Source organism: Aotus nancymaae, unplaced genomic scaffold (assembly GCF_030222135.1).
Source record: "Aotus nancymaae isolate 86718 unplaced genomic scaffold, 86718_ANA_hifiasm-v0.15.2.pri h1tg000014l, whole genome shotgun sequence".
NCBI classification, from domain to species: Eukaryota; Metazoa; Chordata; class Mammalia; order Primates; family Aotidae; genus Aotus; species Aotus nancymaae.
In genome coordinates this window covers 104647571-104666820 of record NW_026988425.1, presented here as the reverse complement: position 1 = coordinate 104666820, position 19250 = coordinate 104647571, and the positions used below count along the sequence as shown (strand labels likewise).

At 39.8% G+C, this 19250-nt stretch overlaps 1 protein-coding gene across 2 annotated transcripts in view; it reads left to right on the top strand.

The window, feature by feature from the left end:
- The window catches only part of EPB41L4A (erythrocyte membrane protein band 4.1 like 4A), a 253363-nt gene that overhangs the window by 55056 nt on the left and 179057 nt on the right, over positions 1-19250 (top strand). The window contains exon 1 of one of the 2 annotated variants that reach the window (XM_064376209.1): positions 6557-6600. The exons of the other annotated variant lie outside the window; for it this stretch is intronic. Coding sequence (XP_064232279.1) covers positions 6598-6600 — 3 coding nt within the window. The 5' untranslated portion in view covers positions 6557-6597. Of the gene's footprint in view, positions 1-6556; positions 6601-19250 lie in introns of those variants that run through there. 2 annotated transcript variants of the gene reach the window in all.

Sequence of the window (19250 nt, the reverse complement as noted above, 5' to 3'; positions counted from 1 at the left end):
TATAAATGATGTAGTTAAAATGCAAATTAAATAGGTTTTATAGTGGAGTCTTGGCATTTGGTTTGCAAAGACTTCAACGTCAATTAAGCCAGGTTTGAACTAGATCAATTGTGAATGATAAAGTATACACTGTTAATCTGTGGAGAAATGACTGTTGCTTATGGAATCCAGATTAGAAAATGCTAATTTTCATTCATGAGAGATCTTTTCTGGATGATTTTTATAAATAGGGACCTAGATGGCATAGGAAAACACAGAAAAACATGACTGATTACATTTGGAAGCGGGATGAGGTGGGGATTGTATAAAACTGAGTTAAATGATTCCTCCACATCCTTCCTTATCTAACTAAATTTTGACTTTCTCCTGACCACAGCGCTTCCCTCATTTTTCTCTGTCTCTCTGCAGTGTTGCCAGACAGTTGAGTCTGTATTTTCTTGGCTTATCACTATCTTTTCCAGGTTGTTTATTTTTCCCTTATTTATTGCATTATTTTACTTTGTCAATACATTCGGCTTTAAAGTTAATTCTTGACTTCTAAGTCTCACTTCAACATAGATTTAGGCCTTTGGCAAGTCACACTCATTGTTTTCCCCTGTAGCTGTCATAAACCTTAGCAACTCTGCAACATCCATGTAGAATAATGATGAAGACCGTATAGTGAGCTCTTATGTGCTAGGCACTATTACAAAGCACTTTTGTATACACATGAATGCTCAGAATAGCCCCTATGGGGTCAGTACTCTTACTATCTTTGTTTTGCAGATGAGGTTAATTGCTCAAAGTTAGACAATTCAAAATCAAATCTAGATTTTGAACTCATATAATTTAGCTTCAGAGTCCATGTTCTTTATTATACATATGGTTTTCAAAGTTGACTGTATCTGGAAACTTTTTAAAATGCTGATGCCCACAGCCTGCTCCTATGTATATCACTGGGAGCTCCTGAAGACAGGCTTGCATTACCTGATGCCACCTCTCCCAGTGCCCAAACAGAACCATGCAGGGGTCTGGAGATGGCCTTGTCTCATCTGTTGTCCCAGGCATGTGAGTGCACCATCAGGATGCCTCACAAAAGATCCAGCCTGTCTGCTGTCAGCCCCTAAGGGTGCTATTTGGGGACCCTAGGATCTCCCACCCTACCCACCACAGCCTGTACCTGTGCACACTATCAGGGCCTGAAGACAGACCTGCCCCACCTGAAACAGACCTCTCTACTGCCTAAGTATGCCTCTTGGAAACCTAGGGATAACCCTGCCATGTCTACCACTGCTGGCATTTGCACACACCTCCCAAGGGTCTGAAAATGGGCCTACTAAGCCTACTGCCTCCACTCCCACCCCCGACTATCACTGGCACCTATCTGTGCTGCCTGGGGATTGGTCTGCTCAGCTCATCACCACCACCGCTAACCTCAACACATGCTGCCTGGAAGCCAAGTATTGTTCTACCATCACTACTTCCATTGTCTGTGTCATGCACACTGCCCAGTGCCCTGAGGACCTGCCCGGCCTGCTACTGCCAGCACCTAAGCAAGCTGCCCGGAGACCCAAGAATCAGCCTGCTTGGACCTACTAACACTCGTGCCTGCATATGCCACCCAGGTGTCCAAAAACAGGGATAAAGCAGGGATGCTTGGTTCACTGCTGCCACCACTGGGGCCTCAGGACTGGTCCACCTGGTATCCTTGTCCCCAGTAAGGCCTTACCATAGTCTTCACTAATAACAGCCTAAGCCACTGAGGAATTAGACATTACTGATGCTGTTTACTGCTGGAGTAAGCATATGGGCACTACACTGCTGTATGTATCTAGAATCAAAGCCAAAGTATACCTTACCTAACCAACACTATAGCTACATCTACAGGAAAAAGCCTTCCCTATGAAAGCCAATCCAAAGAATTAGAAGAAAAAACTGTTATTGCAGATGTGCAGATATCAACTTAAGAATACAATTAACATAAAAAGCAAGGTAACAGGATCTCTCCAAAGGGACACAAGAGTTCTCCACAACAGATTCCTATGAAAAATCTATGAAATGCTTTGAAAAGTATTCAGTGTAGTGATTTTGAAGAAGGTCGGTGAGATAGAACACATAACAACAATACAAAGGATTTAGCTACTACAACTACAGCTACTACCACTACAGAAAACCACCAAACTGTAATAATAAACAATAAGAAAGGAATAAAAAATATACACAACAGAAAACAACAAAACAACAGGAATAAATTATCACATATTAATAATCTTGAATATAAACAGATAGAATACTCCACTTAAGATATAGGCTGATTCTTTTGTGGCTTCACATATGGTCTATCCTGAACAAAAGAAGTCTAACAAATTTTTCAAAAATGCAATTATATCAAGTATCTTCTTAGACCACAGTGGAATAAAGCCAGAAATCAATAACATGAGGAGCTTTGGAAATGCTACAAATACATGGAAATTGAAGAACATGCTCTTGAGTGACCATTGGGTCAATGGGGAAATTAAGAAGGAAATTAAAAATTTTCTTCAAACATGACATACCAAAACCTATGGGTATATAAAAAGCAGTGCTAAGAGGGAAGCTTATAGCAATAAGCTCCTGCATCAAAAAAGTAGAAATATTTCCTATAACCTAATGATGTACTTCAAGGAACTAGAAAAACCAGAACAAACGAAACCCAAAATGAGTCGAAGGAAAGAAATAAAGATCAGAGCGGAAGTAAATGAAATTGAGACTAGAAAATACAAGGACCAATGAAATGAGCAGCTGTTTTTTTTAAAAGATAGCTTTCAGCTTTTCCCCATTCAGTATGATGTTAGCTGTGGGTCTGTCATATATGGCTTTTATTATGTTGAGGTGTGTTTTTTCTATGCCTAGTTTGTTGAGAGTTTTTATCATAAAAGAATGTAAAATTTTATCAAATGCTTTTTCTGCATCTACCAAGATGATGATATGGAACTTTTCTTTCATTCTCTTGATATAATGTATCACATTTATTGATTTGCACTTATTAAATCATCCTTGCATGCCTAGGATATATCCCTCCAGTTGATCAAAGCATGTTATTTTTTTGATGTGTTGCTGGATTTGGATTTTTGCACCTATCTTCATCATGGATATAAGCCTATAGTTTTATCTCTCTCTCTTTTTTTTTTTCTTTTTTTGCTGGGTCCTTGTCTGTTCTTGGCATCAGGGTAATGGTGGCCTCATAAACTGAGTTAGAAAGAATTCCCTCATCTTCAAGTTTTTGAAATAGTTTTAGAATTGGTGTTAGTCCTTCTTCATAAGTTTATTAGAATTTGGCAGTAAAACCATCCAGGCCTGGGTTTTTCTTTGTTGGAAGACTTTTATTACTGATCTAATCTCATTACTTGTTATTAGTCTGTTCAAATTCTTATTTCTTCCTACTTCAGTCTTAGCAGGTTGTATGCATCTAGGAATTTATCCAGTTCCTGTATATTTGCCTGTTGGTTAGCATATTGTTGTTCATAATAGTCTCTGATGATCTTTGTATTTCTGTGGTATCAGTTGTAATGTCTCCTTTTCTGTTTCTGATTTTATTTGCATATTTTTTCTTGGTTGGCTTAACTAGCAGTTGATTGATTTTGTTTATCTTTTCAAAAAAAAAAAAGCTTCTCATTTCATTGTTCTTTGTATTTTCCAGTCTCAATTTCATTTATTTCTGCTCTGATCTTTATTGTATCTTTCCTTCGACTCATTTTGGGTTTGGTTTGTTCTTGTGTTTGGTTAGTTCCTTGGAGATTTTTCTCTTCCTTCTTAGAGATTTCTCAAGTAACTAAAAATAGAACTACCAAATGATCCAGCAGTCCCACTACTGGATATGTATCCCAAAGAAAGGCAATCAGTATAACAAAAGGATATGTTTATCTTTCTGTTTACTGCAGCACTGAATTATTCACAATAGCAAAGATAGTCATCCTAAGGGTCCACTAATAGATGAATGAATAGAGAACATGTGGTATGTGTACACACAGAATACTATTCAGCTATAAAAAATAATGAAATCCTGTCATTTGCAGCATCGTAGATGGAGCTGGAGGTCATTGAGTGAAGTAAGTCAGGCACAGAAAGACAGATACTGCATGTTCTGACTCATGTGGGAGCTAAAATAGTTGATCTCATGAAAGCAGAGAGTAGAATGTTAGATACCGGAGGCTCAGTATGGTGTATTTGGAGCTTGAGAGGAATGAAGAGAGATAGGTTAATGGGTACAAACATACAGTTGGATGGAAGGAGTAACTTCTAATGTTCGATAGCATAGTAGGGTGACTTTAATTAACAATTGTGTTGTATATTTCAAAATAGGGAGAAAAGTTGTAATATTCAGAACACAAATGATAAATCCTTGAGGTGATGAATATCCTAAATACCTTGACTTGATCATTACACATTTTGTGCATGTTTCAAAATAGCACAGGTACTCCATACATATGTACAGTTATTATGTATCAAAAAAAGATGCTTGTGCCTAGGACTTGCTCAACTAATTAAGTCAGGATTTCTGGGGAGTGAGATCTTATCTGTATTTTTTAAGCCTCCTGAGGTGATTCCGTTGTGCAGTTAAAGTTGAGAACCATTGTTCTACATCTGTACTATTTAGCATGGTAGCTTCTAGCCACATGTGCTTATTTAAACAAATGAATTAAAATTAAACCAAATATATCAAGATTTAGTTCCTCAGTCATACTTGACACATTTCAAGTACTCCATAGACATGTATGGCTAGTGGCTGCTGTATTGGATTGCATGTTACAAAACACTTCCGTCACAGCAGCAGTTGGGCAACACTGCTCTACACCATGCTGTCTCCCAGCCTTCACACTGTTGTCTTCTTTGCCCCATGATCTTCACCACTGTTCTTTATAGCAGTTCATTCACATGACCTAACCTTGGGTCTAGTCATCACCTGGAACTTGTTTTGCTTTGCAAGATTTTTTAAACTCATCATTCCCTCTTTGATCAGAACTTTCTGTCCTGTCGATAAATGTCAACCTCTCTGCCTATCTGTTTTCCCACTATCCGTTTCTTCCAGGTTTCATTTATTTCTTCCATTCAGTTTTGGACCCCATGTTGTTCTGGACATTTCCTCCAGTGTCTTCCTTTTTCTCTCTTTTCTTGCCACACCCATGGTGGGTGGCTCTCATGCTGGATGTGAAGCCATTTACATTCTCTGCTTCTTTGATCTCATTACTGCTAAAGAAAATCATCTAACAAATGTCAGCATAATTTTTCAGTCTCCTTCGGAAACTCAAATAGCACTCTCACTCATTCTTAGGCAGCTCTCTGTTTGTCTGTATAGCAGCTGTTAAAGGCCTTTGAGCTCCCTGATATCATGGTCTTCCCACCTCTCCTCCATCTCAGCAAATGATCTACAGGCAATGCTGCACAAACTCTCTCTGCATCTCACTCCCTCCATCTCTATTCCTGCCCTTGTCTCAGTGCAGAGGCCCTGCTGCTTTCCAAGGTTCACTTCTCCAGTTGGCTATCTGAGCCCCATCTTCCTGTACCAGTAGACTTTGCTCAAATCTCCTATGTTTAAAAAAAATCATGTTTTCTTGACCTGTGCATCCCCATAAAATGATATCCTTATTCCCCCTTTTCCTGTTTTGACAGACTTTGACATTTTAAAACTCTGTTCAGTCTGACACTTACACCTGCCCATCTACTGAAACTGGCTCCTCTGTGTCATCACTGACTATCCAATGCCAGATTTGTCCTCTACAGCACCATTTGAAGTTGTGGCTACCCCTACTTTCCTGGGAGTCTCCTTTATCTCAGGTCCATGACAGTCTGTGCTTCACATTCTCCTTTTTACTTCTAGTTACTTCCCAGAATTCTCTGTACATTGTCTCCCCAGAGCCCTTGATGATTTGAACCCTGTCTTAGTCATGTCTTCTTCATTTGAAACTCCTCAGCATCAAGCGTAGTATTTGGTGCGAACATTGTGCATAGTAACATTATTGAATGGGATGAGGCTCTAGTGAGATTTTGTACAAGGAATAAATAAATAGCTTGTTTGGGAATGCCTTGAAATACAGTTTTGATTTGCACATATATGGGTCTGAGTAGACAGATGGAATCCCTAATAGATGTTTGGGAATTCACTGTTGAGGTTCATTTTCTCTCTCCATAAAACACCTGAATACTTCATTAATGTCCTGTCACATTCCTCACCCTGAGGTGCCTTACTTTGCAGATTTGCCCTGAGCTCACCCCACCCTGACATGCTCCCCTGTGTGAGTTTCCCATTTCCCTGCAGAGTGATTCAGGGGACTTCCCAGATGCTTTTGGTTTTGTCTGCAGCTAGAAACATTCAGAATTACTGTGTTTTAAATTTGAACTTTCTAACAAAATGGCTTTCCATAAAATAGGTTTTGGCTACATTATTATTTATCATATCTGAAAATGATTAATTTATTTCAAAAATTGAGGACTATCTTCTTGGAAATACAAAGAAATAAAAAGCCATGGCTTTTGGGGAGTTTATAGACTACTAGGAAAAACCATGTATACTGCATAATGGACAAAGGTGGAGGTTTCACAGACAGTTTCATGAAGAAGACTTCAGGAGAACTTTGAAAGATGGTAAGAATTTCAACTGGCAGAGACTAAAGAGTGAGGATGGGCAATTCAGGTCAAGGGAGTGACGTGGAGAAAAGTGTAAACGGTGGAGCACATGTTGGCTTATCTTGAGCATTTGAGTTTGACTGGTATGGAGGCAGGTTGGAGATAAACATGGACTGAGGAATTGAGCCACATAAGAGAAGCTCAAATGCTAACCTAAACAGTGCAGATATGGATAAGTAGGAGTGAGCCTTTGAAGTTTTCCCCTCACTCATTCTTAGGCAGGGGGATGTGAGGATTGGGTCCTAGGAAGATGGATCTGACAGTGAGCAGTAGGTTGGGTGTGTTGGAGGGGTTGAGACAGGGCACCTGTGGCTGGGGAGCTGGGCCAGAGAGTGGTGATGCTGAAGCTTTCTCTTCAGAGTACTGGGAGACACCGGAGTGTGCCCCTTTACTCTGGTTGCTCTGCTGCTTAGACTTAAGCTTTTCTCTAATTTTCTGCTAGTTCACATTCTCTCTCACTGCTCTATTCCACAAATATTCAACTTTGTTCTAAATGGAAACTCAAAGGTCAGGCAGTGAAAGGGAGGAAGAAGAGAATTCTGTTACCAGATGAAGAATTAAAAGCTGCATGAACATCTAAAATCATGTTTTTATACAAACACAGCAACTGTGTGATCTTAGGTGAGTCTGTGTAATGACTCTGAGATGCTTGGAAAGTCATGCCTGGAGGATGTGGAATTGGTGGGGGAGTGAAAAAAACCTGTAATTAAAACATGAGCAGTAGCCTAAGTTCTGCATTTTATTGAATTATCAACACTGGGGAATTGCCAGAATGTTCCTCAGTTCTTTAACATTCAACCTAATTCTTCTACATTTTCTTTATCCTTTTAACTACCATTGCTTTTCACCATCACTGCAAATGTCAACACAGTGAAACCAGTCACATAACTTCTTAGTATTATTACAAGCATAGTTTTGACCTCATGGATCCCCTAATGGATCACATTCTGAAAATGCTTGTGTGTGTATATGCATGCGTGTGTGTGTGTATGCGTGTATGCGTGTATCCATCCATTGGTTATTCTAACCCATTTGTGTGGTCAGCTGATAGTGCTTATAGCTTTCAGGTGCTTTGACATTTACTGTTTCCTCACAGAATTTTGTGTCATCTTAGTGCACTGGGCACTGTTGTGGGTCAGGACACATTTGGTTTACTGGCTTTTAGGGTCAGCTATACAGCTGGCTATTTGGACTCTAACTGTCAAAATGCCAATACTGGGTGCCTACTCCCAGATCCTTCTCCTGGATGTTCAGAAAGTGTAACGAGCACTGGGGATTTAAGAACCTACGTAGACACGCAGCACCTCTTCTTTGAAAGCCATGGCCCAAGAAGTTTGAAGGGATTTCTGTGGCTAAAACTTGTATTGACTGCTGAAATAAGGAAATAATGAAATGCAAATTCTGTTTTACTAAAGCCTAGTTTTGGTTATTTTAGGTTATGACTGTAAAATAACATTACAAAGGGTTGATAGTCTTGTACACTTCTGCGGTGTGGTCTATGGTTGGCGTGTTTCTTTTTATGAACTACTGGGGCTGATGTTTTTTGATAAGAACCAGAATGATCTATTCTCACAGTATGACTTCTTTGGTTTTTTTTAACCTCTAGGCATTTTGTTAGTTCTTTGACTTTTGGTTTCTTTTGTTAGGTAAGAGTATACAGGCCAGTCGTGGTGGCTCACACCTATAGTCCCAGCACTTTGGGAGGCTGAGGCGGGTGGATCATGAGGTCAGGGGTTCGAGACCAGCCTAACATGGCAAAACCCCATCCCTACTAAAAATACAAAAATCAGCCGGGCATGGTGAGACATGCTTATAATCCCAGCTACTCAGGAGGCTGAGGCAGGAGAATCGCTTCAACCCAGGAGGCAGAGGTTGCAGTGAGCTGAGATTGCGCCACTGCACTCCAGGCTGGGCGATAGAGCGAGACTCCATCTCAAAAAAAAAAAAAAAGAGTATACAATGTACCTAACTTTAAAGAATTTTTCCTACCAGATGTGTTTCATGAAATTACAACATATGGTTCTATCTGTGTGAATAAACGATGTGGCATCCCAAAACACTGGAGATGCTGGAAACAGCAAAAATAATTGAGTGTGTGGCTAACACTTGTTCTTAGTCTTTCTGGTAATCTAAGACTAATGCATTAATCTGCCTTGTCCTTATCGGTGAAATCAATGAACTATACCCCATTTCAAGTCACTATTTTAAAATTAAAAAAAAAATCAAAACTGCCTAAATTATAAAATACATAGGTGTTTATACTGGAAAATTTGGAAATATAGTAGTATAACAAGAAAATAAAAATCATCCCAGGTTTCCTGGGGTTTATATATATATATCTACATCATGTAGCTTTGTGTACATCCTACAACACTGCATGCTCATGCACATGCATGCACACGCACTCCTCGTGTAAAAGGGCATTAGGTAACATTCTGTGGTGATGGTGAATTGAAACTCACCAAACTGTATTCTTAAGATTTGTACATTTCACTGTATAAATATCGTATTGCAATATAATAACAAAAAATTATTCTACAATCTCAGTACTCAGGGACAACCATGGCTAACGTTTTGTATATTTCCTTCTAGTCTACTATTTTTTTTTTTTTTAAGTAGATCTTACCGTGTACGGAATACTACAGCCTACTTTAAAAAATTAACATATCTTCAGCACATCTGTCATTAAATATGTGTTCAAACACAGTAACAGCCACTATATATATATATTTGTTAAACATATTTACCACAGTTTTATGTAGTCAGTTCTCTATTATTTGATATTTAGGTTGTCAAAATTCTTTGCTTTTGTAAATAAGACTTACAAATGTAATTGCATGAAACTTTTTTCTCATTTGTGGATTTTGTGTGTATATGTTAATTTAATTTGATTCAACTCAGTTTTAATTCAAGAACCTATGCTTGGGGGCCTACTCTGGACATGCTGTGGGCCATTTCACCCATGCCCCTAAGGGAGTCTGTGGTCAGGCTGGGCCATATAAGGTGAGATTGAAATGAAAAAAGTAATACAAAGTTGTTATAATATGTGAGTGCCTTGTGTCTCAGGGATTGTAAATGTTGGCAAAATAAGATTATATTGGTATAAATGAGGAAATAATATAGTTACCATTTATTGAGACTTCTTATATGGCAGGCACTATGTGAAGGTATTTATAGTTTATCACAATGGCTTTGTGAAATAGATATTCTTAAAAAGGAAAAGTCAAGCGCTACAGACAGTCTACTACTATGCTGTAGAGTCTACTTCTACTAGACAAAGAGAACCAGTAGGTGCTATATATTCAGAGTTTCATTGCAAGGACTTGGCTTCTGTGATTGGGTTGGCCAGTAAGTCTGACATCCATAGGGCAGCACTTCAGGAGGGTAGCCTGGGACTCCTAGACAGGAGCTGAGCTGCGGACACAGGCAGAATTTCTTCTCCCAGAAGCATCAATTCTGCCTCTCAGGCCTTGTAATGGATTGAATGGGACCCACCCAGATTATATAGGATAATCTTGTAAACAGCTTATAGACTTCAATTACATCTAAGTAGTATCTTCACAGAAACACTTAGAGTTTGATTGAATAACCAAGGAGTATACCTAGCCAAGTTTACTTAAAACTGACTATCAGAGTTGGTCGATGAATCCCCATGTACAACAAACACTATAAACCATTCTTGCCTCATCCATACCTCCATCTGCTTCTCTCATTCCTATTTTATTTTGAAGCAAATCCTGGTCATTTTATCTTTTTATTAATAAATATTCTAATAAATATGTATCTCTAGCCCAGGGATATCCTACAGAATTTTCTGTAATGGCAGGAATCGAGCCACATGTAGCTGTTGAGTACTTGGAATATGACTAGTGAGTCTGTGAACCTAAAGTTTTATTCTTATTTAATTAAAGTTAAAATAGCCACAGGTGGGTAGTGGCTATGATGTTGGATTTAGACTTCTTTTTTTAAAAAGGAAACAACCATAAAAATATTATCTAGTGGGAAGTTTAATAATTTTTATAATATCAAATATCAAGTCAATCTTTTTTAAGGGGATTGGTTCTCACTGTGACTATTCACAGGCACAATCATAGCATACTGCAGCCTTGAACTCATGGGCTCAAGCGATCTTCTTGTTTCAGCTTCCCAAGTATATGGGACTACAGATGCATGTAACCATACCTGGCTTATCCATTCAATTTTAACATTCCCAGTTGTTTCGTAAGTGTGATAAATGGTTGTGTATTTTTAATAGTTTGAATCAGAATATAAATAAGGGCTGTGCATTGCAATTGGTTGTCTGTTTTCAGAAACAATGGTTTTTTTCTCTCTCTCTCTCTTGCTATTGTTGAAAAAAATTGGACTATTTATTCTTGCTAGTTACTCCTACTCATTTTATAGATTATTTTGTGAAGGGTTGGTTTGATAAACTGAGTTCAAAGCCAGGTCTGGCTCCAGAACCTAAGCTCTGTTCTGAAATGATGGTGGTGGTGGTGGTGGTGGTGAAGATGGTGGTGGTGAACATGGTGGTGGTGGTGGTGCCGGTGGTGAAGATGGTGGTGGTGAACGTGGTGGTGGTGAACGTGGTGGTGGTGGTGGTGGTGAAGATGGTGGTGATGAATATGATGATGGTGGTGGTGGTGGTGGCGGTGATGGCAATAGCAACAACAGCATAGCTAACCTTGAGTACTTGCTGTGTGCTGGGAACTCACTAAGTACTCTACATATATCACGTGAGTTCTCACAGTGGCCCCGTGATATAGATGTTGTTACTATTCCCATCTTATAGATGGGACAGATGGGACAAATGACTCCTCCAATATAACACAGCTAGTAATTACCAAAGTTGAGATTCAAACCTAGGCAGTCTGGATCCAGAGTCTGAATTCTTAGTCACTGTGGTACCTGGTCTCCAGATGGTATATTTCTTCTTTAACAGAAGGGTTGAGAAGTTCATTTTTTAGCTGCCTCTTAGGAACCTAGACATGTTTGAAATTATGAACCTAAATTTGAACAAGTGTTTTTCCAGAGCTATTGGGAGAATGGAATCAATTGATGCTTCAAAGCACTTGAAAACCCTTAATGTAAAAAACTGTTATGGAAAGTGTGTACCTGTCTGTAAAGACAACTGTTATTCCCAAATTCTTATTTGTGCTTTGTATGCTAGTTGCTTCCAAATGGAATCTATTTCTATAGGCCACATTCTGAATATGACACTTTTCATTTAAAGTCAGTTATACATTATAGAAATCATCTAAGAAACCTGTTTATAAACTATTCTGTCCGAAGTACTTTGCATAGTTTTTAGATTATTTTTCTCTTCTAGGTTATGAGAGAGTTGTTTGTGCTGACAAGATTGACTGCTGAAATGTGTAATTGGGATTGAATGCCTCAGAAGCATAGCAATTTACTACAAAACCTGAGTATTTATGCACAATGGAATTTTCTTACTTTGTATGCCAGTCTGCCAACTGGCAGCATAAAAGTAACCTACAAGAGTCTCAGTGATGCCTTCCCTTCAAGTCTACCCGTTTGGGTCTGATATGCTTACATCCTCAACCCAGGTGGCTGTGGAGCCAGTTGCTCCTGCTACTACTGGCTCCTGTTGCTGGACATGCCAAGGAACAATAGACCCTCAGCCCTAATGCATTTCACATGTATTGGATTAAACTGGTAATTAACACATCACGTGGGGAAATTGGCCTGGCTGATAAAAGGGCCTGGAAAATATTCCTGGTGCTTTTGCAATTCCGTGAAATCCACGACCAGCACACCCACTTATCAGGACTGCCTGTCACCTCCAACCCACCACACTGGATTGTGCAGAGCACAGTTTCTATGAATAAAGCATTCTATGAATGCTTTAGAAAAGTTATCAGGAAAGACCAGTGATAAGAGGTATTTCATGTTTCTGTAATTCAATGGGAAAAGGAACAAAGACAGGAAAGGAATGGAAATTGGTGAGCCACTTGGGATAGCATGTTATCATATCCAGTAATGATGGTTGTTTAATCATACATGTCGTGTATAGCAGTTCTCTTTTTTCATTACCCAGTATCTTATCTTTTATAAAAATGGTTGTTAACTCCTTTTTTTTAAAAAAGGAAGTTTTTAATATTTTTTAGTTTGTGTCTCCCAAGAATGTATTTCTCTGACAGAGTTTTACAGTTTCTAATTTCATAGTGTTTCATGAATTATCTTAATCTGTTCTATGGGATGAAATGGTTTTATTTGGCTTTAAATATAGTTATTTGAAGAAAATTTCCCACATTTAATTTGTAACCTTAATACTGTTATACTGTCTTCTCATAAGCTAAGACTATATACAGAATTTAGGATTACTGTGCAAAAACATTTTTTCAGTTTTTCTGTTTGATACCGGGCTCTATCTTTTAGAGTGTTATTCAAGACATAGTTATGGATGAACAATACAGCTTTTGGGGTGGGTGTGTGTGTGTGCACGTGCACACATTTTAAATAGTGACAGGGTTTTGCCATGTTGAACTTCTGGACTCAAATGATAGACCTGCCTCGGCCTCCCAGAATGCTAGGATTACAGTCATAAGCAACCAGGCCTGGCCAAGCTTTTAATATTTAAAATTACATCTTTTTGGGAATGTTGGATGTGAACCATCAACAAAGATGTTTTTAATGGTTCATCTGCCCTGCTCATTTCTGAGGTTATGAAATTGGTTTTAGGGGATCCTATTCCTGTGATATTTCAGTTGACATTTAAAGCGTCAGATACTTTAAAGCTACATTTGATGTTCCCTGCTATTAAAATAATTTTTGGACCAAGAGTGCCAAGTACAATACATATACACACAGTATGTTTTTGGAAACTTACTCATTGAAGAATTGGTTGTGAGAGGAGTAAGAAATATTTGTATCAGCTTCAGGAAAGCTAAGGTGTTATAATTGTACACAATGAACGGTATATGGGATTTTTGGAAGTTGATGAGTATTCATTCAACAAGTTTAATTAAAATTTGAGTGCCCTGAATACCAGGCTTAGAGGATGGAGAAATGAACTGAAAAGTCTGTGTTCCCATGAAGCTTTCATTCTCATGGAAAGGAGATCAATTAAACAGTGAAAACATTAATATACAATAAATGTAAAGAGAAACAAAGTAGGTAATGAGGATAGGAGAGATGGGGTGTGGGGAGGATTGCTATTATGGAGTAGTGCTTGGAGAAGACCTTTCAGAGAAGGTAACATTTGAGTAGAAATTGGAATGAAGTAAGGGAGTAAGCCATGTGGCTGTTTGATAGAGGGAAAGAAAAATCCCAGCATTGTGAACAGTAGGTGGAAAGGTACAAGGGTATGTGTAAATGGATACTTACATAAGAAATATATTTATGATTGTGTTGGGGCCGAGTGAATGTTTTGGGCTTGCTGTCAAAATTGCATCTTTATCCAGGAATAGACATAGGAGTACAATATACATCCTTTTTAAATGGATCATTTGTAAACAAAATTCATATCACCAAAAGAAAATTGGTAAAATTGTACATGCAGTTACATCAGAACTAGTGAACATAAAAGGTAAAAATAACACTTTAATATGATATTATACATCAATTTAAAAATTGATGTTCTACAGAGCAGGGATCTGTTTTTATTACTATTCAGTCTTTATGTGAGGAACTAGAAAATCTTGTTGAAGGGGGTAATCTAAGTAAGACTTCCCACCCTTCTCAGACTGTTGGCCAGAGAGGCAGGTAAGAAGTGTGATAAAAGCCAAAGCAGGAGTCATGGTTAAATGCTACAGCAGTGGTTCCCAAAATGTGTTCTCTGGACCTGCAGCATCAACATCCTCTGGGATCTTGTTAAACATGTGCCTTTTGGGCCCCACTCCAGACCAGCTGAATTAGGAGCTCTGGGAGTGGAGCTTAGCAATCTATTTTAGCAAGGCCATCAGTTGACTCTGATGCATCTTAAAGTTTAAGAACCACTATGCTATAGAAAGGTCAAGTTGGATAAGAGCCAGAAATCCTCATTGGGGTTCCTAATTGGGTAGATCTTCCTTTCTTTCCATCACTCCCTCAGTCTTTTGCAGACTTGAATCTGACCTTGACACTTTGTTGAAAGGACTGAGTCGATGGGCTCCTGACTTTTCTCATGCTGCTGTGAGCAATGGGTATGAGGGAACCACATGGGTCCCTAATCTGGAGTTCTGGTTCTCTGTTCCAACTTTGTCTTATTAACCAACTGGGTGAGATGACATGAGTGATTAACTAGTCTAGGCCCTAGTTTTCTCATCTGTGAACCCAGAGAGTGATATTTATTAACAATTAAAAGGTCTCCTCCATCAGGTCTAAAGTTATTTGCTTAAATATTTATGCATTTAAAATTTATAAACTTGGCTAGGCGCGGCGGCTCACAGCATAATCCCAGCACTTTGGGAGGCCAAGGCAGGCAGATTACTTGAGGTCAGGAGTTGTAGACCAGCCTGGCTAACATGGAAAAACCCTGTCTCTACTAAAAATACAAAAAAATTAACTGGGCGTGGTGGCGTGCACCTGTAATCTCAGGTACTCTGGAGGCTGAGGTAGGGGAATCGCTTGAACCCAGGAGGTAGAGGTTGCAGTGAGCCTGCGACTCTGTCTCAAAAACAAACAAATATATAAATACACTCTTGTTTAAATATATTTATTTGTTACTCTATTGATAGCTACTCAGATTTATGTGTGTTATCCGTGGTACCAAAACTGTGATTCTCCAGTGTATACTTCAGTCCTATAATGATGGAGTCAGTTTATTTATGGGGGCAGTGCTGTCAGGCCTTGACTGACCTTGTCAAGGAGCCTGACACTGTTATTTTGAACCCATCAGTGGTGTGAGAGCCAGCCCTGATTCACAGCTTGTGTTTATGGTTTGATGATTAGAATCTCATCCTTTGGCTAAGGAACACAGCCACATTTGAAAAGCTCCTATTGTGCAGTTCCTCCTCTCTTTGCTGGCACCTAAACCCAGTCACCAGGCCTGTTGATTTTTCCCTCCAGCATCTCTTGCATTCATATGCTCTTCTCCCTTCATTCTCCCCAACCCTGTCACTTTCTTTCATTTACAAATGTTTTCTGAGTGCCTACTGCATGCTAGGTAAGGCGCCAAAATGATCTGGAGATAAAGTGTGAGCACAGCAGGAGAGGGAGGGAGATCGCCATTCTAGAGCAGTAGTTGGCAAACCTTTTCTGTAAATGATTAGGCAATACATATTTTCGGCTTTGTGGGCCATTAGGTCTCTGTTGCAGCTATTGGACTGTGCCACAGACAATATGTAAAACAATAGTGGACGTGTGTTCTAATGAATGCTTAGGCAGTGACTCAGATTTGGCCCATGTGTTGTAGATTTCCAACCCTGTTCTGGAGGGTGAGGGAGACCATTAACAAATATACAATGTGTGTGTGTGTCAAATTATTACTGCTATGAAGAGAATGGAAGGCTTGGTATGTTTTTGTGTGTGTTGGTGGGAGTTGAGGAGGGTGTTCTTTTTATATAGGCTGGTAGAGGAAGTTTCTCTGATCTCAAAACAGTGGGTAAACAAACTACAGGATACATGGTAGCTTGAAGGACCTTCCTGGTGAGGGAGCACAGGTGCACTGACCTGGTATGACCCTGTGTTGGGCTTGTTCAGTTTAACAGCAGGGAGCCAGGGCAGGTTGGCAGGCAGTCTGAGACAGTGCTGAGAAAAAGGTTGGTCGGGGGCTCACCAGCAGACAGGGAGAAAGGGCTCTCCACAAAGGAAGTTGCCTCTGTGAAGGTTTGAAGGGGTCCGAGAGGCCAATCAGCTAGGGGAAGGAAGCATTTTGGTTTGGCTGGAGAGCACATGAGATGGGATTCTCAGGAGTGTGAGAAGCTGAGATTAGTAAAGTCAGCTTCGAATGTCATGCCAGAGGAATTTGACTGTATTCACTGTCATATCTTTTTAAGACAAAGAACACTGCTTGTGTTTTAGAAAAGGTGACAGATGGCATTGTGGAGGGTGAGAGGCAGGGATGTGAATGGGAGTAAGGTCAAAGGCCTGAACCTGAGGGGATGGAGGCAAGATGAGGGATTTAGGAGAGACCTCACCCTCAGCCAAATGGGGTCTTCTTTTGTCTTTCCATGTGCCCAGTGCCTTCCTGAAATCAGTGGTACCTTTGTTTCTGCTGTTCCGTCCTCCAGGGATGCCTGCTCATGACTTTCACTTCCAAGGAATGGCCCAAAGGCTTCTGTCTGTGAGAAGCCTGCCCTGACCATACCTATTCGAAGAGTTCATTTTATCCTCCCAAGTCTCATAGCACTTTTTCCTTGGTACTACTTTTGGGTCATATAGGGCTTTTGTTTAGATGCCCTTACCACTTCTTATGTATTGTAACACTCTTGAGGGCAGGAGATGCTTTACTGATATTAGGATCTTTGTATATGGTATAGCAGGGAATGTGAACTCAGGGGTTATGCTGTCACCCCCCCACTTACTATGTGGCCTTAGGTCAGTCACTTTGCTTCTCTGAGCCTCCATACTTCTGTCTATGAAAGGATATAAGAGTGTCACCAGTCTTTGGGCATCTCATGATGACTGAGATGCTTCATGGAAACAGTTCAAACAGAGCTTGAACATTTTAAGTGCTGAATAAACGTTAGCAGTTATTAGTAGCGTTACTGTTAGAACAGTGCTTAACACAGTATATGGTAGATACTCAACAAATGTTTGACATGGGAATGTCGTCCTGGTAGATTTGATAGTAGATGGAGATAGACCAGACTGAATTGTGGCAACGCTGACTGTAACACATGGGTTTGGGCTTTGTAATGATCAAATTATGGGATTTCAGAGAAACTTACATGTAACTAGGTATCTCATTAATTACAGAGTAAAAGCTGATAAAATTTCATTTATATATGGTTGAAAAACCCCAGTACACATTCCTTATCAGTATTAATGATGAAATTGTCTTATATATTACAAAACCTGCACACAACAGCCTCAAAAGGTAAACACTGAGGGGTAATAATTAATGTGCACAATGCATATTGTTTCCAGACTGACAGGTAGCTAGCTGTGTCGTTTGGGTTCTTAGTGGCACTGTGAAATAACTACAGATAGGTTGTATTTATCGTCTTACGAGCAAGGTACGTGAACAGACTGTAAAAGGGAAGTCTCTAATGAAAAAGTGCTTTTGCTCTTGAGAGATCAGAAATTGTTTTTAGATATGGCCTTGAGAAAGTTGAAAGACATGTAATTGACCCCAAATACCTCTAGGACATTTGTCAATTCTGAACGGTACCACCTACTCATTTCTGCAGCTAAAAATCTTTCTCTTTCTAGCTTTCTGACCTCATATCACAGTGGCCCAGCCACCGAGCCTTTGGATGCTGTGGTCATCATCCTTTCTGTACTTTTGCCTTTCCTACCCTAACTTTTAGGTCTTGCATTTTGGGTCTACTCAGCGGTAAGCCCTAATTATAGGGCCCCACCCAACTACAAGGGAACCAGGAAAGTGCTGTTGTATCACTGGAAGTATTTGCTGAACAGCTCTAATGACCATCACAGTAATGGGTACAGGGTAAAGAGTCACCCCACTTTGAAGCTTTTTGAAGCGATTGGGGAAATGAAGAAATCTGCCTTCTGGAACCCTGGAAAGGAGAATGCCACAGGTCTCGTATTTCACAATCTGGAATTGAACTCACCCTGCCCAGTGACATGCAGAGGAAAGCACTTTACTCCACCTAATCCTAAACAGCCCACATTGAAGCTTTTGTCCTGCATTTCTCGTCTATACAAGTTCAATTTCCACTACCCCATCCCATCCATCTTTGGTCTTAAAATTGACTTAAAATGTGTGGTTTCTGGATTTGCCACAGCTCCTTGAACTACTAATGTGTGACTGCTTTCTCAGCTTCCTTTGTGGCTTCATTTGTGTTTCCCTCTTTTTTGGAAGACCCTTCTCATCCCATTAAACCAAACCCTCCTCATTTGTTAATTCTCATTTCCTCCAGGAGGCCTTTCCTGGCCTAGTGTAGGGAATCATGAAACACAACTTTGAGGGCATGTGAGGGTGGTGCCTGATGGATTAAAAAGACTGGGGGAGGGTAGTGTTTTTAGACAAAGGAGATAGCAGGTGTGAAGGATCAGTGGAAAGAAGTCCAATGTGGCTGGAACCCTTGAGAGAAACACCAGCTGTGACTGGTCATGACTAGATCACGAAGGGAGGGCTTGGAGATCAAGGTGTAGATAATTTGGTTTTTGTTTTTATTATATTGGAATGCCATTGAAGAATTTTAAATCAGAAGTCATTAAGTTTGCATCTTAAAATTCTCTCTCAGGCTGCTCTGTGGAGATAGGAGCAGAAGTAGATATGGGGACACCAGTTAGGAGGCACTTGCAGTAGTGGAGATGCCTTGTATCAGGCGATGGCTGTGGAGGAGGCGAGCCGTCGTCAGGTTTGTGCCCAGAAATCCTGTCCAAATAGTAAAAATATCTGACTGACATAATTTGGTAAAAAGGCCATCTGGAAAATGCCAGTTTGAGGGCCTGAGTTAATAGAGGTGAACGTCTAGAAGCATTCAACCTACTGGACTGCTTTTTCCTACATTCTACATTTCCTTTATGTAGATCTTATA